Source organism: Pezoporus flaviventris, unplaced genomic scaffold (assembly GCF_033815535.1).
Source record: "Pezoporus flaviventris isolate CSIRO_AGI_PZ_B2104156 unplaced genomic scaffold, CSIRO_AGI_Pfla_v1 ptg000015l, whole genome shotgun sequence".
NCBI classification, from domain to species: domain Eukaryota; kingdom Metazoa; phylum Chordata; class Aves; order Psittaciformes; family Psittacidae; genus Pezoporus; species Pezoporus flaviventris.
In genome coordinates, this window is record NW_026892563.1 from 18,610,699 (window position 1) to 18,633,213 (window position 22,515).

At 40.2% G+C, this 22,515-nt stretch overlaps 1 protein-coding gene across 4 annotated transcripts in view; it reads left to right on the forward strand.

Annotated features, from left to right (window-relative positions):
• The window catches only part of SCAF4 (SR-related CTD associated factor 4), a 44,975-nt gene extending 24,004 nt beyond the window's left edge, over positions 1-20,971 (forward strand). For all 4 annotated transcript variants that reach the window (XM_061453638.1, XM_061453635.1, XM_061453637.1 and 1 more), the window contains 8 exons: positions 2,254-2,354; positions 3,448-3,561; positions 4,266-4,422; positions 5,936-6,090; positions 11,177-11,339; positions 11,473-11,553; positions 11,652-11,831; positions 19,563-20,971. In XM_061453638.1, coding sequence (XP_061309622.1) covers positions 2,254-2,354; positions 3,448-3,561; positions 4,266-4,422; positions 5,936-6,090; positions 11,177-11,339; positions 11,473-11,553; positions 11,652-11,831; positions 19,563-20,404 — 1,793 coding nt within the window. In that variant the 3' untranslated portion in view covers positions 20,405-20,971. The remainder of the gene's footprint in view (positions 1-2,253; positions 2,355-3,447; positions 3,562-4,265; positions 4,423-5,935; positions 6,091-11,176; positions 11,340-11,472; positions 11,554-11,651; positions 11,832-19,562) is intronic.
• The last annotated feature ends 1,544 nt before the right edge of the window (positions 20,972-22,515 follow it).

Here is a 22,515-nt window from a genome sequence, read left to right on the forward strand (position 1 = left end):
GAAGACAAATGGGTATTTTTAGAAAAACTAACTATCTATCAGACTTTTAAAAAAAAATTTAATGTTGATGAGTCCACTTATCTTCAGTATATGGTACCTGCTCAGGATATCCCAGAAGACACCTCTTGGTCTAATGTGTGTTATTTATTTTTATTTTTTCTTGAGTTTAACACTACTTGATGTGGGTTCTAAGACTCATCCAGACAGAATTAAAGTGAATTCTGTTATCATTTATTTTCTGAACTGTTGTAAAGCTGGAAAAAATTAAATTCACCACACATCCCTATATTTCCTTTACTCATTCATAGTAGATAGTTCAGCATCTTTGAAGTATCTCAAAGTCACAAATATTTTGGCTGTAAAATGAGGAAAGAAAAAGCTGAAACACCATGTTTTTCTTTCCATCCTTTAGCTTGAGACATACAAGGTAAAGCAGATTGAGCAGCAAGAAGTTGAGCATTTCTTCTAATGATTCGATGTGTGTGTCTCAAACCTGGAGTGGAAGTTTGACCTGGAAAACACACAGGCTAATGTTCAGTTTTCCAAAATAATCTCTGTTTTGCCTGTGTTTATAGACAGAATGTAGTAGTTGTCTTCTGAATATACCTGGGGAGTGTGGAATCTTCTCTGGGGTCAGCAAATAAAATGAGAACGTTCTTTTTTTTTTATATAAGAGATGAAAACTAAGGAGTTTTAACTGGGCAAAACCTTGTGAATGATAATACAATTATATTAAAAGGACTTAACATGAGGCGACAGTGTGCGCTCACAGCCCAGAAAGCGAACCGTATCCCTGGCTGCATCAAAAGGAGTGTGACCAGCAGGTCGAAGGAGGAGATTCTGCCCCTCTTCTCTGCTCTTGTGAGACCTCACTTGGAGTATTGTGTGCAGTTCTGGTGTCCTCAACATAAGAAGGACATGGAACTGTTGGAACAAGTCCAGAGGAGGGCCACGAGGATGATCAGGGGACTGGAGCACCTCCCGGATGAAGACAGGCTGAGGAAGTTGGGGCTGTTCAGCCTGGAGAAGAGAAGGCTGCATAGAGATTTCATAGCAGCCTTCCAGTATCTGAAAGGGGGCCTGTAAGGATGCTGGGGAGGGACTCTTCATTAGATACTGTAGTGACAGGACAAGGGGTAACGGGTTAAAACTTAAACAGGGGAAGTTTAGATTGGATATGAGGAGGAAATTCTTTCCTGTGAGGGTGGTGAGGCACTGGAATGGGTTGCCCAGGGGGGTTGTGAATGCTCCATCCCTGGCGGTGTTCAAGGCCAGGTTGGACGAAGCCTTGGGTGAGATGGTTTAGTGTGAGGTGTCTGTGCCCAAGGCAGGGGAGTTGAAACTAGATGATCTTAAGGTCCTTTCCAACCCTAACTATTCTATGATTCTATGACTGCAAAGACTTAGTAGCTGTTCCATAAAAGCTTACTGGCTTTTTAGGGGTGTATGCTCTTTATGCTTTTTATGTTTGCAGTTTTATATGACTTAGTAGGAAAAACATCAATGAGTGCTAGATGTTGCTGCAGTAGTCAGCGGTGTGATACTTTGAGCTCAATCTGCTGTTTTATTACCTTGAAGCATGAAGTGAGATAAGCATGGTGCTTACTCTTTCCTGAAAGACAAGCACCTTCTGTCAATACTTTTCCACTTAACTGTAGAAAGAAATAGCATTGAATAAGTCACTAAAGAGGTTAAAAGTTTGATTGCTCATTGTAGTTGAATTGTCACCACATTCTGCAGGAAAATCTTGCTAGTGGTGAGTATATCACCTTAAGCAATGTAATAATAATCTTGCCAGTAAGTACATCCATAATTTGTGATGGTGGCCCATAGCTTGCATTTCATACTAAGCAGAATAAGTTACCTTACTTTGAAATACCCACTGTATGTGTTGGGATATTTCATGGAGCATTGTTAGCACCAAAGCATTTTTTCCCTTTCTGCGATCATTTGCCCAACTCACAATCATCAGAACTTGCTGGTCACTTCAATGTTATTTAACTAGAGAACTTTTTAGTGCATTCTAACAGTCATTCTGATGTAGTTGCTGTGGTTAACTGTTAGTACAGCTTCAGGCAGACAAGAAAAAGAGGTTTCTTTCCAAACACTCCTAAAGATTAAAATACACATATTAATTTTAGCTGGTTTTTATTTGTATAATTGATGATATTAAAATGAGTATTTTGACATTCTGACTTGTGAAATGTGTATTTCCAAGTGCTCTTACAATCTCTGTTAACTCTTTGATTGTAGTCTGTAGTACTACACTTTGGGTAGGACAACTTGACAAAAGGACAACTCAACAGGATGTTGGAAGTCTTTTGGAGGAGTTTGGCCCAATTGAGTCAATAAATGTAAGTATAGATGGTTCAGTGTAAGCTACACTTGCAGCATAGGCCTTGATTACTGAAGGTCTCTTCAGACTGTTTTAAGACAGCTTTGGTTTTGCTACATTCAAAAGATTCAAGAGCTCTCATTTCCTCTATTGTGTTTTCTAATGTGTAAACTCAGTTCATTTGTCTGCTTTATAAAAAGATAAGACGGCTATTGCTTTAGTTTCTTGCAGTTTAAAAATGCTCTTGCAGGTAATACAGAAGATTATCCCATATTCATAAAAAATATAATACTCTCTCTGGAGAGAATTGAAGAGAAAGGGCTATTGAGGAGATGGGTACAGAATTACCTGCTCTGGTACCGAGTTCCTGTCTGGTTCATTTTGTTTGATTATAGAAATGTAAACTCTCAGCTGGTGTTATTCTTTCTTTTGCTTGTTTCTCTTTTGCCATTTTAGTCATAAACATGGAGAACTTGTTATGCTTTGCTGTACTTAAAGATATTTTTGTATCTAAATGATAGCTGTTCTGGTAGCTATAAAATTTCTTTTAAACAAATAAAAAGAAGCGACTGTAATTTTTTCCTATTGCCAAATTTTGTAAAATAACATCAAACTTTTTTCTCAAATGCATTACAAATGACAAGAATTATTACAAAACCTCAGATAAAACTGAATGTGGAGGTACAGCAGGAAGCTTGTGGTATCTGGAATGAAGCGCAGGGTGTCAAGACACGTTAGAGTGTCTTGTTTCTTCCGACAAACTAACTAATTGCCAGACCACAGTATTTACATGAAAACTGCTTCTTAACAGTTTTGAAGGATTAAATAAATATCCAGTGGTTGTCCATATTCTCTCACGGAACAGAGTTTAAATCTTTGCATATAACAAGTTACTTTTAATTTACTAGAAATTTGTATTTCCAGAAGATAACTGGGTATCTTAGTGTTTGAAGCTATTGTTTTCTTTCATACTTGCACAGTCCTTTTTGAAACACCTGCTGATGTTCCAGCTCACTGTAACTGAACACTTGTATGTATGTTCTTCGTTACTTTGCTTATGTGCTAGCAAACCTTAGCAAACCTTTTCTTTTTATTTTTCCCTTAAAACACAGATGATACCGCCTAGAGGATGTGCCTATATTGTAATGGTTCACAGGCAGGATGCTTACCGTGCCCTACAAAAACTGAGCCGAGGAAACTTCAAAGTCAATCAGAAATCTATAAAGGTACTTCTTGGAAAATGTCAAACTGTTCTAAAGTTACCATAATCATGTAACCCTTTTTCATCTGTTCTATACTATTATGTATTCTGGATATAGTATTCTCTAAATTTATGTGAATGGGCCACTTTTTTTCTTGATAAGTATTCTTCCTGTGCTGTAATGTAACTAGTAGAACTTGTATCAGTTTCCTTGAAAGATTGCCAGTAATTGTCTATTTAACCAACAAAAATGGTGCCCTTTTAGTCACTTCAGTGGACTGTAACTATGTTTTTCTTCTTGCTGGTTATTTGTCTTATAACAGAGTTTAATTAGGTATGATAATCCTATAAGGACTACTAATAAATAAGGAAGAAAGCATTCATTGGTGAAGTTCTTCCTTTTGTAGAATATCATATTAGAGTGTGACACCATCCTCTGAAGGGAAACAGAATTAATCTTAGTGACTAGGGAATGTTTGAAGAAACTGCCTTTATACTTTTTTGCAAATCATGTGCAAAAGTCAGGCCAAGAAATAAGAGCTAAGTCTGCTTTAAAACCCCTCTTATTTCAGAGTTCTGTAACTAACCTTTTTTTCCTGCTGTTTCAATTAAGAGTATTCTTTTGCTTTTTAACCTCAAATGGTAATGCTGTTTTGTGAGAACTACATATTAAATCCATTAAAATGGAAAATATTTACTGATACATGTATTTCCCCCCTTCCCCCAAAGATTGCATGGGCTTTGAATAAAGGAATAAAGCCAGATTACAAGCAGTATTGGGATGTAGAATTGGGTGTTACTTACATACCATGGGACAAAGTGAAACCTGAAGATCTTGAAAGTTTCTGTGAAGGAGGAATGTTGGACAATGAAACTCTTAGTCCAGGTAAATCATTGTTACATCTTTAAATGCTTAAAAAAAAAGAAATTGTCCTTTGTGCTGTTGTGCTGGAGTTGGTATGGCTGACCTCTGTGACTCTGAGGTACATATAAAATTCTTGAAGTGGTTGAGAAGTGCAGCATGTGTAACCCATAGACTGGAGAGAGTTTGTAAGCAGTTCAGGACAGTCCCTCATCAAGAGTTCTGCAGCTGGGCTAAAGATGCATGTGAATACCAAGTGATCTGTCAGCTGTGCAAGTGTTTGCCCTTCATGGTAATGAATGATGCAGATGTCTTGTATTTGTTAGTCCTAGAGCCAGTTTGGTCCTGGCTCCTGTCCTGGTGTGTGTGTGTGTGCCTGTCATGTCTCCCCCTAAACCCCAGGTATGTATGTGAGGCACTCCTAGAAAATGAGCCTGCATTTGGAGTACTCGTGTAGCAGCTGAGCTGACAGCAACTTTATAATTTCTAAAAAAAAAAAAAAAAGTGAAAATCAGGCTTCTATGGTTGTATTAACCATACCACCTGGTGTAATCAGCACCTTCAAATCTGTTACAGTCTTTGAAAGAATACAGAGTTGCTGGTGTGCTGGCTGTTGTGTTTTTTCAAGTAATACTAAATGAATGCAGTACTTAAGAATGGAAGTTGCCCATAGTGCTTGAGATTGGTGCTCTAGATTACTGTCTTGTTTTTAAACCATTGTGAGATGTCCTGGCTGCTTTTTTTAATCATTATTATTTCAGGGTTTTGTCATTCTGTCCAATTTGCCTTAATGAGGTGGTGGTTATTCGAAGTAGCATCATCTCTTCATGATAAATACACAAAAATAAGTTGAGTGTGTATTTAAAATGAAAGTAGTGAAGGATAAACATAACTGTGGTGTCTTCTTGGTGCTTTTCTCTTTCCCAAAATGCTTCTTCACTGATTCCTTTTTTCTGCTTAGCTGTCTTTTCCCGAGAAGTCCTGACAAACAACAGGAGCCGTATTTTTTCTGTAAAATGAGTTTAATGCTATATTTGATGTTTCTCTTATTTCTTGTTTTGCTGCAATTCTTTGTTTTATTCCCATTTTCCATGGTCAAGACTTAAAAAATATTGGTTTTTCAGAATTGACTTCTCAAATTAGTAAAGAAGCTGCCGCCTTCTTGCACAAGAGGATGAATCTCTTGAAAGCTTGTCCCAAAGCAGCCTTAGTGGTTTTGTTGCAGATAATGTGTTTCAGAGCCTTGGACATATATAAGTGCTGTCAAGTGCTAAGAACTGTTAAATGACTAATGAAACAAATAAATTTACTTGCTATGGTTCAGTGATTTGTTGTACTGTGTTTAAAGTAATGTGTAATTTTTATTTTCAGAAATATGTTAAATGCGTCTTTGTGTTGTGCATCTCAGTATCTGAATAATTTGGTTACTTAATTTTTTTAAACACCACAAACCATGGCAGTTTCACAAGGCAGTACTTGACTACTTGTCTGTTTCTATTGAGCTGATACTTTTTTCTTTCTTTTTTATTATTAATAGAGTGGAAGGGTATTACCAAGAAATCTGAAAATGAGGTAGCTCAAAATGGAGGTGCAGAAGCTGCACATAATGAACCTGTGTCACCTATACCTAAAGCTTTACCTGTTCCAATGCCTGTTCCTATGCCTGCACCGATAACAGTACCTCCTCCACAGGTGAGAGTTGCTTCTCATTTGCTCTGGATATCTAAACAAAAACTTACTTTAAATAGTAATTCAGTATGGCAATGTGTACATTAAAGAGAGGGAGGAAATACAATGAGTAGTAACCAGTTGATTTTGTGTGTGTGTGTGTTTGTCAGGTTGTTACCCCCAGTTAAAAATGCTCTTTTGTTAGCAGACTGGTCATGCTGTAGGTCTGTGAAGTTAACTTTCCTGTGCCGTAAATTCGCTGTGGCACCGGAAGTCCATTATTTGAACTTCCTGATGTAGAAAAGCAATGCAGTCTCATAGAAGAACATTCCTTTTCTGCTAAGTTGCAGTGGCAATGGGAGACTTGAAAAAATCCTGAACCCATTAGGGTTTGGAGCATGTTTTGTGCCCAGCTGGAGCAAAGCATCTGGTTTGATTTCCCTGAAAAGGGATGTAGTTTGCATGTACCAGAACAGTCCAGGCAGCTGAGTCGGCATGTGGTTAGTGGGAACAGTGGACAGTTTGCTCCAAAACGTCATGGGTGCTCTAATGCTAATGTAGGCAGAGCCTATGTGTATCCGCCACATCTTTATTTTGAAGCATTATAGGACTGCCCTTCTAATCTCTGTTCTCTCAGTCCCAAATACATTATTGCAGTAGATTATCAGTAGGCTAAATTGCATCCTCTCAATTCTATGAATGATTTTTCTCTGTTTTCCTCATTAATTTTCCTCACTGGTTACTTAAATGTGCTGTAGACCTTCCAAATTATGCACATTGCTTTCATGTTTGTTTGTATTATGTATACTGTCTTTGAACAGCATTTGGGAATTCCTTCATTGTTATAATGATTCTTAAGTCAAAGTTGATATTATATGTTCATTCACTTAAAGAACACTTGGAAATTTACCAGTAGTTCAAGTAGTGTGTAATAACTATTACACAGTAACACATGTAATAATAGAATTGCTGTGGAGGGTCTCCCTGCTGGTGGCAGGGGGGCTGGAACTAGATGATCCCTAAGGTCCCTTCCAAAACTATTCTGTGATTTCTTTTGACAGTAGTTATTGACAGACACATTACAACTTCTATATTAAAAGCTTTCCTTGTAACTGTTAAAATAGTAGTATGCTTATCCTAAATGGCAAGAAGTATGAAGAAAACTATATCTTGAGAAAATGTGATTTATGAACTACAATAATCGTAGACACTCAGAAGAGATTGATAATTGAAATTAATTGAAGACACACATAATTTAGCCAGTTATGTGATTTGAGGACATATGTGAATTTTCTGATTTCAGAGAGTTTTAATAGCTATTACTGTATTAAAAAGTAGTGATTTTTATTTTCCTTAAATCCATGCTGAAAAAGAAAGCAGAAAGAAAAAACCAGCCAGTTTGAGAATATATTGAGTAACTTAAACAGGGGAAGTTTAGATTGGATATAAGGAAGAAATTCTTTTGGGTGGTGAGGCACTGGAATGGGTTGCCCAGGGAAGTTGTGAATGCTCCATCCCTGGCGATGTTCAAGGCCAAGTTGGACAGAGCTGTGGGTGATACAGTTTAGTGTGAGGTGTCCCTGCCCATGGCAGGGGGTTGGAACTAGATGATCTTAAGGTCCTTTCCAACCCTAACTATTCTATATTCTATAAATTCTATAAAGACTGTTCTGTGATTCTGGTCTGATTGCTTGTCTCTGCCTCATCAACTTCAGTTTTTACCATGACAAAGAAACTTGCATCTTCACAAATTCAGGCTAGGATCAGAGAAGTGTATTGAATCTTCATATTTTTTTCCCCTATGAACTGTTTTTTTTTGTGCTTGCACTTGACCAATTCATTTGTTTTACCTGGCCCTAAAATTGCAATACCTTAATAATTTTTAAACAGTTCTTGAAACTTTCAAATGAAGTTCAGCTGTGATGACATTAGTGGTGGTAGTAGCAGAAGTAATGTGTTTGTAGTATGCAAATGTGGCCTAGTGCCTAAAGGAAAAAGCTCATTATATTCCACTTACTTTGTTTTAAATAACTTTGTGGAATACTGCTGCATTTTAATGAATTACCTGATGTGGTTTTATCCTCTCATGCAAGCAGAACTGCTTTCATTTGTATTTGGCTTTGGTGTTTGGGACGCTTAAGAAGTAGGGAGGTTGTTGTGAGTGCTGGGTAGCTACTGACACTGTCCAGCCAGGAGTGGGCACATACAGCAATACCAGGTTGATCAATCTGTCTGTGTTGCTGCTCCCCTGCTAGCAATGGAAAGCACCCTGCCCACCCTAGTACCTCTGACTGGAGAAGAGGGATTGATACGTGTGTGGTAATTCACAACAGGCTTTACGCATTGTCCGGGTGTAGGCTGCAGTGATCAAGCATAGGGTTGCCTGGCAGATAACCCAAACAGCTTTGACAGCAGGATTCATGTTAACATCTTTTCTCACTTCTTGACCTTCCTGTTTGTTGGGCTTTCTCCTTTCTTTCTCCATTCCAAACTTCTCCCAAGTAAACAACTCTCCCCTAATTATTTTTTATCATGTTGGTCCCAGTTTTGCTGCATCTAGGATCCAGATTTGCTATTTATGATACCATTGCTATTAAGTAATATGTCCTTGTTACGGTATTCCTGGGTATGGTTACTTATGCACTGTTGAGAATCAGTTTCAGTTAATAGCACTTGTGATGACCGCTTTTGCTGTGCAGTTGTTGATGAGGTTTTGGGCAGTTGGTGTTCCACTCTCCTGGCAGAGTTTGGTGTTACCCTGCCAAAACTACCATTCTTTTACAGTGCTCAGGCTTTGCCAGGGTTATACATTGAAGTCCAGGGGGTTTGCTGTGGTCTCCATTTTTGTAAGTTTTCCAGTCCAAGTCCCCTTTCTTCATTTAATGGATTGTCAGCCAGAAACCAGCATCCAAGTTTTATATGTACCTCCCAAATTTCCTGATCTATTTTTCAATCCCACATGCTCATTCTACCTAACTAGATGTAGGAGTTATGCTTTGGTCCAATATTCATCTCATACCCTTCCTATTGAAACTGGCTGCCTCTTAGTTTCCAGTCCTCCTGCTGGAAAATCCAGGTGTGCTTGTCTTGGAGCACTGATGCTCCAAGTAGCACAGTAGACTGTGCTCCTTTAGTTCAGAGGGCCAGTGGTTCTCCTGCAAGTCTCAATCTGGGTAGTAAGAAATAGTAGTTGTACTCAGATGCAGGCCAACCCCCAAGACATGTTCACTGAGATGCACCTTGCAGTCTACATTACAGTTACTGAGAGATTGGTTATTCCAGTTCCCAGTGTTGCCAGTAAAATACCAGGTTTTCCCGATATTTGTTTCCCCATTAATACAAGGTCTCCCCAGTAGCATTTTTGTTAGTTTTATCCAATTCATTAGCTGGTATTCTGAAACTGTTCACCCGTCCTTTGTGTTTGTTATCTGTCAGTGTTGATTAACCACTGGTTCCATCTCTTTAAAAGACAGAGAAACTTTATACTTCAAATTGTATTTTAAATTAGACATTGTGACATTTATGCATAGATTTTTACTACTTGCCTTTTTTCTTCCTGCATAAAGGAAAGGTTTGAGCATGCTGCCTACAATTACATATTAGAGGGTTAACTTTTTATTTAAAAATCAAGCACGGCAGTTAAACTTGGATAATTGGGTATGAATATCCTCTAATATGTATCTAAATCATCCTTCCTTTGATATTCTGTTCTGGTTCCATCATATTTTACTGTTCATTAGACCTTGTCAAGCCTTGCTTGTACCCAAGCACACACATGCTTCATCCAGAGTTGTCTCACCTCTTAACTACTTAAAGACTGACAGCAGCTAGCAAGTTTCCTCTGGGTTTTGTTTTTTTTTTTTAACCTTTTTGCTTTCTTGGTACCCATCCTGAGTTCCTTCTGCTCTGTACATGTTCTGAGTGCTCTGTACATGAACATTTGCTTCACAGAACATTGCTACGACCAATGGATCAGTTGCTATTTGTAGCTGATTTTTAAGTTGTTCTTTGAAGGAGTGCCCTGTAAAACAAACAAAAAGAATTACTGGGGATACTGGCTTACTGTGGGTTTGGAATACTTTTCCTAAAGCTTTTAACTGTGATCACTGGAAACATCTTTAGGGTTACTCAAAGCTAATGTTCCTCTTGGCCTTATGTGATACTTCTAGATAGGCTCACCTGCACAGTGTTGGCCTTGCAAGGTCCTAGTCCCCCAGAAGGTCCGTGGTGTTCCTTTCTACTCCTCTCTGAAGTCTGGCTCTTGTTAACTACCTGCATAATCCAGCCATCCCTGAGGGGGTAACTTTTGCCAGCTTTGCATATTGTTACCTGTCAGGTCTGGCAATTCTTGTGCCACATCCAGTAGTTTCTTGTATCTTGCTCAGTTAGCTTAACTTCAGGCCTGGGCCTAATCAACAGGTTATCATAAACCAATAAATAACCCATTTAAAGATAAAAAAGGGTGGTCTGCACTAAAATCTAATGAATTAAAGCCTACTGAAGTAGTTGATTTTAAAATTCTAATAGTACAAGTGTTAATGTGCCTTAACTCACTAACCTAGGCAGTGGTAAAGAACTTGGAACAGAACTTTGAAGTACTATTGGGTGTTCGGCAGCTTTTGTGTCTTCTCCAGGCTTAAAGAGTATTTTGCTTACATTGGTTTGATGCCACTGCATTCAGTTCTGAGAATAAACCAGTACAGGCTTCTCCTTTAGAAATAAACAATGAGTTATGAAAGGTCTTGATGCAGTAATTCTGAAATTTTGATGGCCGTGGAGGTGAGTCAGTTATGATCACTTGAGTACCAGCTAAAGTAGGAAGAGTATATTTAGATGAATTAGCAGCATCCATTAATATTGATACAGCACAGTGAATATTTTTTTTTAAGTACAAAGGTGAACAAGATCACTGTTGATATTTTAACTTGTAGGAGTTCTTTGACTGCTGATTAGATCAGTTACGTAAGTCAACTTGTTGCAGAGTAATTTAAGGTAGCTTCAATTTCCTTGTTTTGATGGATGGGGCACAGAAGGCAGCAGTCCACAGCTGAACAACAAATAATCCATTCAGTTTTGAGGTAACGTGTTTTTCCCCTTCCTTTTTTCTTAGGTTCCCCCACATCCATCAGGTCCTCCTGTGGTTGGTGCACTCCAACCACCTGCTTTCACAGCACCTTTAGGAATCCCACCTCCTGGATTTGCTCCTGGAGTGCCACCACCTCCACCTCCTCCATTTCTACGACCTGGTTTCAACCCAATGCATTTACCCCCAGGTATATTTATGTATTTTTAGGAATATTAAGTCCTTTTTTAGCCATGCAGCAAATAAAAACGTCTGCCATATAAACTGTACAAGTATATTTTGGTAGAGTGATATGCAGTGTTAATATACACTTTTTTTTATAGGCTTCCTTCCTCCTGGACCACCACCACCTATAACTCCTCCAGTATCTGTTCCTCACACTCCTGCAGTAAACATCCCAAATTGTAAGTTTCAGTCTTGGGCAGGCAGCAGTAGAAGGAAGGTATCGTGTGAGCAGGAAAGCTGACTTGTTTTTTTAATGCATCAATGCATTGTTTCTTAGCTACAGCAACTGGTGTGAATGAAGACACTACAAAAGATTCATCTATAGGAAATCCCATCCCAACAGTGGTTTCTGGATCCAGAGGGACTGCTGAAACTACTGAAAGTTCCAAAATATATGGAACTGTTCCACCTCCTACTAATGCACCTGCTCCAGTCACCCAAGCTATTCCACATCTTGGTAAGTTCACTTTTGTGTATATTCTTCAGTTTATTGTTCTCCTGAATTTAAAACACAGTTTTGATTTTGCACTGACTTACAGTTCATGGGGAAAGTAGAGTTTTCTGAACTTTTGAAATCTGTTGAGTCGTAAGTCATGTTTAGAGGCTTGGTTTTGCGCAAAGGAGCAGTAAATTTGCTTTCGTTATTGAAGATCTGGTTTTTGAAGAAACAAAAAGTCTGTAATGTTTAAGTTACAAATTCCAGACAGAACGAAATGATGTCTACATTGAGCAAAATGAGGTTTATATCATATAGAAAATAACTGGCACCAAAATATCCGTATGACATATGAACTGTGTTTTAGACTCAACTATTACATGTATAAAACTTACAAACAGTTTTTTTAATGTATTTTTTAAAATTGTGAAAATGCGCTATACTTTTAATGTGTGGAATAAATAATTTTAATAAAATGTGGAAAGTGCTTTTATTCAGCCCTGCAGTATTACAGGTTTTGAAACCTTTTTACCAATATGTCACCTCCTTTAAATATTACGAAGTGGTGTTTTGACTAGCAAAACCAAGCTAACTTTGGATATCTTGCATAAATTACATTTCATGGTATGCTATGAACTTATATTTTTAAAGAGAGTGTATGCTGTTTAATGATACAGAGGTCTGCTAAATGCATATATTAGGGTGGCCTTTTACGGCTGAGTGTCAAGCATATACTCAAGAGACTTGTTTCCGACAAATTTTAATGAGATTAGTACATTTGTGAGATTTCAGACCTCTAAATGAGAGCCTAACAAGTGAATGAAAAAGCTGGTTTTGTTTTAGTGTGTTTCTGCCCAGAACTTTGCAGGGTACACTGAAAAAAAACCAAAAAACCAGACCCCAAAGATTTATCTTACAGCTCTGGTGGGTTATTTGATGGCTAAATTGTCCAGCCACGACTAGTGATTCTTTGGATCCTTTGTGCTGGAAACTCAAAATAAGGGCATCTTTCAAAAAATGAAGAGCTGCTTCTCTCTGAAAATGAGTCTGCTTTTTAAAATCCATCAAAGCAGATGTGCAAACTTAATTGTTTTAGAGTATCTTGGGACACTTGGCAAAGAGAGAAAAACTTAAAAAGCTTTATGGTGACACCATGGATTGACAGAATGTTGTAGTGGTACAGATTATCAGACTATACATTTGAGACATTCACATCCTAATGATCATATTACACTTTTTGTAATTGTAATATACTTTACCAGATGTTTGAAGTTTCATGGTACTGTGTCTTGTATGGCACAGCTTGAACTTTTTATGCCAAGCCTTTAGAATGTGTTAAGTTACTCTTCAGTCTGCTGTGTCACCATACACATAAGAAAATGTGTACGTTTCTTACAAAATGAAGATTGGAGTGAAGAACAATGCACCCACATGAGTTACTTGGCCAGTAGCTTTTTTTTTTATTTTTATAAATCCAAGGAAGCTGAATTTGATAAATCTAATCAAGAACTTGCCGTTGGTTTTATTAAATTTGTGAGGCAGAGGAAGTCACTCTGACCACATGGACAACTTCTCTCAACATTCATCAACAACTCATCAGCAAGGGGATAGAAGAGTTTTTCCTTTTAATCAGATAGCATGTGTGAGCTTCCAGAGCAGTCCTGAAGTAATAGCTTAGAGATCTGTGTGTTTACTTAAGTGATAGTGTCTCATTTCAAGAAGTAGTTATTTATAGCCAAGGGATTACGTAAAATCCTCCCATCCTGACATTTCAGAGGAAAGGGGGACTGTTCACAGTCTGATACAAGATAGAAGAAAACACAAAGAAACAGATTATAATGTTTTACATTATTAAAGGTGAAAGTTTAATATCGGTTGTCTTTGCTTTTAAAACTTTCCAGTAAGTTAACACAAGTGAAATGATCTTCTTAAAACCACTTTGATTCACTCATCGATTGAGCTTAGCTCTGTTTGTGAGGGTCCAGATCTAGTCTCTCCTTACGCTGGAAGAAAAACAGGAAAGTTGTGACATTTTCCACCACTGGTGCTAATCTAGATAGCAAAGAAGTGTCCCTTAAAGTCTTGCCCTCCCTGTCCTCTGAGTTCAAGAGCTAACAAAGCTGCATTGTCATACCTTCTCATTCTGTGTGTCAGGTTTCACTCTTAGGGAAATCAAAGCATGGGAAATGGAGTGGGCCAGGGTTTTACCATGTGTGTGAACATGAGATGCAATCTGCATATGCATTGCAGTCTTGGAGCCCAGAAATACTTGGAGGCTTGACAGTTTAAATGTAGCCTTAGTGATGACATGCATTTTGCACAGGTCAGAGGCAGATGAACTGGGCAGAGTAAGTGAGTAGGTACAGGATTACCCTCAATTATCCATGGGAAAGCACAGACAAGTGTTCAGACTGAAGGACCTAATGTTCACAAGGGTATTCTTTAGTAATTTGCATAAATGACTGATGGCATGACTGATGTCTCAAGAGGTCCTCAAACTCTCATGAAACACTCCCATGATGTGGCTCTCCAAGCTAGGATAAGGAGGTGGAAGAAAGATATGCTTGACAGCATCATGAAGTATGTAATGAGGACTCTGCTTGAGGAAATAGGGATGAAGGGGCTTGAGTAGTGTAACGTGAAGAATGAAGAAATGTTCTTCGGCTATTTGGGGAGGATAGAAGAACTTACTTCAGCAGGCTGAAGTCAAGGAGTGAAGATTGCTCTGAAGAGACTGTCATAGAAAAATCTAAACCTTGCTTGAGAACACTTTATGTAATCTGTACAAACGCAGGAGCTCTTTTCTGATGTTTGTAACTTAATGAAGCTTATCTGTCTGTTCAGTTTTTATGTGGAAGGTATGTTACAAAGCAACTCTAAATTGGTGGTTGTAAGATTTCATATGCTTTCTTAGGAATGTAAGTTATGTTCTGTTCCATTTCCCCTAATTTCATTCATTTCCCCAATGTAATTCTTTCATCACTTCCAACAAAGACATGTTTGTGCTTCAGAGGAGTGATCCTTCATGGACATCTTGTCTGAATTTTTTGTGCTTATTTCTAAAAACCACCCTTGGGTTGTTTTGATTGTAGTTGTATCCTTGATACTGTTTGCTGCTGTTAATAGTTTCTTGTTCTTAATTTGAACAAGACTACCAGACTGTAACTGGTTTTGTGAGTATGTGCTCGTATGTCATTTTCTAAATGATCTGCAAAGCAGATATTTTTAGACTCGTTTTCCATGTGCATATTGCAGAAAGTGGCAGGCTTTTAAATCATTTTTGATTTGCCAACTTGTTAGTGTTGAGCAAATGCTGTAATTTGGGCCAGTAATAAACTGCTGATGGAGGTGCTGTGTTTTGAATATGGAGATTCTGTGATCTATTATCTTGATTAAATACACCATACTGCAGTTTGTAGGTTCTGGTCTACTCTCTTTTTACCAAAATTCCTACAATGATAATTACATATTATCAAGGATTAATTATACTGTAGCTCTCATCGAACTTGGTATTCATTTCCTGTTAATGTGTGCTGAATTACCATTCTTTTCTCCCTGGATGCTTTGCTCTTAAGACACCACATGGTCTTTTTGTAATCTGCATTGAATTATAAAAGACAGACCACAATATTCTCTGAGCTCACCCAAATATTACTACATTGCAGGGTGGATGCTTCCTTCACAGGAAGGATGAGCTTTTTATTAACACAGGATATGAACAGTGATAAACCTAATATGTTTCTAAATTTCTGGTGATAGCCCATTTAAAAAGCATAACAAACACTGCATGTTTGCTAATGGTATACATGACTTGCTTTCATAAACTGACAGTTCAGAGGTAAGGGAACATGAACTCTCAAGCACCATTCATGGAATTCAGTTTTGTCTTGATGACTCCCTTGACCTGGATCGGTTTAGTATTTCATGTTGTACAAAGCAGGAATTTTAGCAGTTTTAATACCAGTAACCAGCCCATAATGTAATTTGATTCTTACGTCCTTGTTGAAATATCTTAAATTAACCTCCTGACTTCAGTGACTGACATTGACTATCCTGAAAAATGTTGGTATTTATGGCAAGTTATTTAAGCTGTGAGTCAATATTTAGGCTCTTAAGTTGAAGCTCTTTACAGTCTTGGCCTGGTCTAAAGGTTTCCGTATTAAACTCCAGAAGAAGACACAAGACTTACACCACTGTCCCTCTTTCAAGAATTTCCTGGTAGTATTTAATGTTCTAGTTTTAATATGCAGCATTCCCCACTGGAGAATGATAGGAGAACTAATGTGACATGCCAGACGTTGCAGAACGTCACACTCTGCGTGTAAACCTTTAGCCTGTCATGCTGGAATCGTAAGCTTTTGACTTCTTGTTCTCATATATATTGTCATCAGATTTGCGAAGGAGGTGTATGTGAAGCAGGTTTGCTGTGTCGGACTCGGAGAACACAACTCCTCCGCTTGCTTTTTTGTAACAGCACAGCTGAGAAGTAATTTGATGGATTATAAGAGACACTAATCACTTGCTGAGCAGAGTTCCATAAAGAATAAAAGTAATTAAAATAAGGAATCAGCTGTTACACTTTTCAGTTACATTAGCATTTGCAGTACTGATAGTTATCACAAAGGAACGTGGGATTTTGTCCAGCCAGAAGAGAAGATAATCAGAAGTGGAATTACAGTAATGCAGAAATCTGGCTGTTTACCTAGTCTGTCAAACAGTAAGGATGACTCCTGTGACCTCCCTGGATAGAAGACACTTCTTCAGGACAGCTCTAGCTTCTGGAGCCGTCTTACGAGTAAAGTGGAAATACCAAATCTTTAACACTGCGTGACTGTTCTTGCACATCCGCAACAACATGCATGGTTGGCTGTGGGTTTTCCTTGGGCACTTGCATCTGCGCTCTGCAGAGTGAACACTTCGCAGGCTCTGAGGACCTTTCACTGCATCACTGGTAAAAGTTACAAATGAAAATGAATTGTGAAAGCAGTCTGGTTTTACACAACTGAACAGAGTAACATACTGGGTGTAAGGCCGAAGGATTATATCTGCAGCATTACATACAAGCCATGTCTTGTAGTAAAAGCCATGTGGTAGCCAAGTCACATGGAGCAAGAAGCTCATAAAAGGGATGGTTGCGTTTCATACCTGTAAGCAAGAACACAAGCTTAGCTACTGCAGCAGGGCTCACAGTTAGGAGCAGATGGATAAAATACAGGCTGGGGCAGATAAAATTCCGTCACTTGTCTGCACAGGTATAGGATGGTCATTGCATCACTGTTGTTTCTCTGGGAGCTCTGGTACTTCTTTTCAAGTTTGACAAACTATTTAAATTTTCCATACTGTCTTTCCCTGTATAAGACAACAAAGGGCTTTCAGCTGTCCTAGATAGGCCACTTGCATTCTGTACCACTGATTTTCATGAGCATTTTCTCTAGTAAAGTTGGATGTGTTTCTGGACAGCTCTTTCAGAGTAAGTTTGTAATCGGTGCCAGGTTTGTCAGCACAGCAAGGAAACTCCTGACAGTTCTTTCAACCATGTGGCTTCAGCCTCAGCATTTGAGTGAGCTGAAATAAGTGTTCTGCTGCTACCCTGCTGATACAGTCCAAATTGAAAGAGAATGGGTTTTGGCTGCTGTTACGCTGCTGCTTCTGTACTACATTTCATGCAGAAATAAGACTGAGAAGTTAAATTACTTGTGAAATGCAGAAAAGCTTGTCACACTTGCCTCATGTTCATGCTGTTGTAACCCACTACTACTCTGCTGCCATAGAGCAGGAGCATGTGCTTCTCCTTTTCAGCTTGTTAGATCTCGGTCTTTTCTGCCCTATTTTTAATCTTCTGTGGAAGAAATAACTTTATCAACAAAAATGATCCCCAAACCTCAGAATTCAGCAAAGTAACACTCTTGGAAGATACCATTAGCCGTGTGTCTGTCTCGTACGAAGTCATGGGAGCAGTTTAAGCTCAGTGACTTACAGCCCTGATGTGGAACAGGAGGTGGTGGGGGGGCTGTGCATTTGACAGTTAAAAAGGGGGGAGGGTACACACCAAAAAAGGGCTGTTATTGCTGGAATATTTTTTTCAAAGACTGTAACCTGTCAAGCCATGTCTTAAGAGAGACTGTTGGAAGGGAAGGTAAGGTGATGGATGCCACGGGTGGAAGAGTATTCACATCTTTGTGACCCGAGTTTTCCTGAACCACAAAACGTAATAAAGTGCACCCAGATAAAACCAGTTTCTGTTAGAGATGTTCTTCAGCAGAAGTAGTGAGGTGAAAGAGCAACATCGGTGTTCTTCAGAGGGCTCAGGCTTACTGGGGATAGAGACACTAAGTCAGTCAGCCAGCGGAAGAGGGAAGCTGCAGTAGCCAAGTGAAAGGTTACTTAGGATGTCTGCTCCCCTGTGCTCATTCAGCTGCGATCTAAGTGCAGTGTTCACTGGTGACGCTGTCAAGTGTGTAATTCTGGTATTAATTCACGTTCTAATTCTAGCCAGAGCAGGAGTTACAAGATTCTACGTAACCTGCCTTCTTAACTTTAATTTTTATTAATATACATAGAAATAAAGCATGTCATGGTCTAAACAAAATGTATAAAGGAGCGCAGGGTAGATTAGGAGGGATTTGTGTTTGTTCTGCTGACAGCTGTTGGTTCCCGTAAGTTTCAGTTTGGGAGTTCAAAAACAACACATGCTTTCCGAGACAGCGAGCTTAGTTTCAGGTGAATAACTGCTAGTGAACAGAAAGGGCAGATGCAGCCTCAAAGCTACAGAGAGCCCGAGATGATAATGCTGCTGGTTCCAACAGAAGGAGGCACGAGATAAGCTGGCACTTGCTTACTGGTAGGAGCTCCTCTGGAGCTCAGTAATCCTTGCTTGTCTTCACTCCTTGTGTTGATGCCAACAAGCTTCGGGCTGAGCTTTCTGAAACAGTATTTTTTGAGAGTTAATTTTTTCTTTCTTACGAAGACCATGGTAAAAAGAGGAGTCGAGGAGTAGAAATGGAAAATAGCTGGTGTTGGGTGTGTGCTGTAAAGGATGGAAAACTATTTAAAAAACAGGAATAAATCCACACATCACCTGTTGCATTTCCTTTTCGTTTATGTTGCAGCGTTTATTCTACTAAACTGAACTTTGTTGTATCCATTTTCTATGGAATAGTACCTTGAACTCTCTGTGATTTCCCAATTGGACTCCAGCCCTATTCTGACTTTGTCTCTCCCTCTGTACCTCTCCTGCACGTGAGAACTCCTGTTGGTGGCCACATCAAATCTCAGGCATTTTAGCAGCTGATTCCATGGATGTTTGGAGTGGAGGAGAGATGTTTTGAAACTAACTGAAGGGAGTGAGGTGGCTTTAATTAGGAGCCTGGGAAGCGTGACCTGTTAGGAAGGTGTTCTGTTGACAAAGCAAGACCCCGAGCTGTAGATCAGGAAGATCTCTGACCTGCGCAGCAGCTTCTCCACAGAAGGAAGCCTTTGAATGAGCGACTAGTTACTGCCATTGCACTGTTAATTATTTGTAGCATGGCACGAACTGCTGTTTAAACAGGATGTTCTCTTAACAGTGTGTAAGCCAGCCCAGGAAGCATTGCAGGCTGCTCTCTTCCCCCCACACCACCACTCAATTTTGGTGTTATTCATTTTATAGGATAATTTCAGAATGCTTGGTTTTGAGATGATGAAAATGCCTTTTCTTTCGTCCTCCCCCCAGCCTGTGATTTCATTTGGCATGTCTGCGTTTGTCTGTTTCAGGCACTCAAGGAGTTGCGCCCCCACCACCAGCCCCCGTTGTTGGGTTGCAGACTCCCTCCACTGGCCTCTTGGGCGCCCGGCCGGGTTTGATACCACTCCAGCGACCGCCCGGAATGCCACCCCCTCCTCTGCAGCGGTTTCCCCTGATGCCACCACGACACATGCCCCACCACATGATGCACAGAGGGCCCCCGCCAGGGCCAGGGGGCTTTGGGATGCCTCCCCCCCACGGAATGAAAACCCCCTTCCCACCACCCGGTCACTTTGTGAGACCTGGGGGGATGCCAGGAAGTGGGACACCGGGTGGACCTGAGGAGAACAGAGATGGGCGGCAGTACAGGAACGACAGGCAGACATTCACGCCCAACAGAGACCAGGAAAGGTTTGGAAGGAGGTCTTACGGAAATCGGGTAGAAAACGATCGTGACCGCTACGGTAACCGCAACGACGAACGAGATCATGAGCGGCTCGGTAGTCGTGACAGGCGAGAGTGGGGACGGAGGAGCCCCGAGCGCGACAGGCACAGAGACTTGGAGGACAGGAACAGGCGTTCTGGTGGCCATCGGGACAGGGAGAGGGATTCCAGAGACAGGGAGTCTCGCAGAGACAAGGAGGAAACGCGCGGGAAGGAAAAACAGGAGATGACTGACAGGGCAGACAGCGACAAAAACCACGAATCTCATGGCAGCAAAGTGGGAGACGCAGACATTGTTTCCAAACTCACTTCGGGAGACTCGGAACCCACGGGTGTAAAACCTGCGGAAGAGTTGACACCAGCGGCTACCTCATCCCTGGAACAGGCAGAAAAGGATCTGGGCTCAGTGTCGGAGGCGCCTCGCTAGGGACTGGAAGTTGTCGCGAGACGACAGTGACATTTGTTGGAGTGTAGAGCTTTAGGGTTGTACAGTCTGCTGTATTATATTTGCTTCTGCTGATCTCACAGCCCCTCGGTAGTTGGTGGGGAATTGTAAGCAATTTGATTGCTTCCCTTCTATTTAAAATAGCCACAGCGTAACACGAAATACTGAAGATATGATTAAACTATTACCCATTTTTGCTGTAACTTTTTTAAAGTTTTGACTTTAAAAAGTTTACAAATCAGAAGTAGAAGTGCTTTCTATTTTTTTTTTTAATTTAAGAAAAGGTAACGGTGAAAGCTCCTCAAAACCATAGGAATGTGTTTTTAATAAACTCTATTTTCGTAACAAACTTTACCGTGTGCTATTCTTCCTACACTGCACTGAAGTGGAAAAGGAGTGTTCAGCATCTTAAAGTTGGGACTGTTAATGCTGTACTGGAGTCTAAATTAGACTGTTCTGTTTATATTTGTTAAAAGAAATACATCTGTTTGTGTAGCTATTCACAGAAGCAAATTTTTATTTGTAAGAAAGAGTCATCTTGGTTCTTAAGAGTGCTGCGTTTTAATGATCTTACTTGAGCAGAGCAGGTAGAAGTTGGTGGCTTTAAGCTGAATTGAAGAGTTGACTGTTGAGTGTTTGCAATGCAGTCAGGGCTTTTTTTGTTTGTTTTATTTCCCTCCCCGCTCTCAGCTGGTTCTGTGGTCAATGTTGCCCTGATTTGCCTTTTGTTGAAAAAGCGGACACCTCTGCTATGTGGTTACATGTGTGCATGGTGGGCTGGGAGGCACCGGCCCGGTCAGCAGCTGGTAGACTTGGTACTCACTGGTGCTTCTGTGCTGGCAGGGTGAAAGGGAGATCAAAAGGGCACCAAACCCCACTATAAAATGCTAAACTTTGTTTTTCCAAGTGGGGCTGGTGTGCATGAGGATGTAAAAATGCCACCTCTTCCTTCAGGCAGATGCGGGTTGTCTGCACTAGCACTGTCTGCCTCCTGTAGCCCTGCACGAGGTAGGTGTGAAACCTCTGCCCACCTGGTGCTGTATACCCGCCTGGCTGATGGACAGATGAGGAGAGGAGGGCGCTTTCTTGCCTGCGTTTGGATTCACCATCGCCTCACAAGATCACCCCAGTCATGCTGTCAGGTTTGGAGAGGGTGAATGCTGGTTCTGGGTGGTCAGAGCCCTCACACCAGTCAGCCATCAGCGGCGCAGGTGGCACTGGCCCTGCGGTTGGAGCTTGGTTAACTCTGGAAGCGTAGTGGAAAAGGTGTATGAATCCTGTGCATATTTAATTTGGGTTTGTTTTTTTTCCTCCTTGATACTGATAGAACTGTGTTTCACTTTTGGTGTTTTCCCCTAAGTAAGTGAAGGGCAGCTGCTTTCTTACATTTTTCAGAGCTGCTCCGCAGCAGAGGGAATTTTTCTGGGGGAGGGAGGCGGGAGGGAAGGAGAGGAATGTGGAGCCATGGACTGGGGAAAGGACATCTATTTTTATGTTCTTGCAATAGCAGAATAAAGAGAGAAAAAAGCTGTTTACACACTTGTACTGAACTCAACTGTCATGTGTTCAAACTTTTGTCCTTAATGTGTTCCATGCTGGGCCTGCAAAGCCAGACATTCACATCTCAGACTTAACACTTGGTAAAACCCACCATAATTCTGTAAGGAGGTAGGAGTGTTTTAACTAAAAGACTTAAGAGGGAAAGAGACAAAGACTTGCCTACAGAAATGCCACCTCAGCGTCTCCATTTCCTGTATTAGGAGAGTTTGAAAGCAAAGCCTAGGCAGACCTTGGGTGTACTTTGCAGAACAGTTTCTTACCTTCTGAAGCAGCAAGTGTATAATAAACCTACTCGCAAGGGAGCATCACCAGTGGAATTGCACCTTATGCTTCTACAACTACCACATTTCTGGCTTTAAAATAAGCCATGCCAGAAGTTGGTACATGAAGATTAATCGGTTCAGTGCCAGCACCCATTACTGATAGACAACACAGCATTGGCAATTGACAGAAGCCTAGACCTGCTCATTACACCAACTCACACATAAACCTAAGCCTTAACTTGTACATCCTCCAATAGCACACTGACTTCA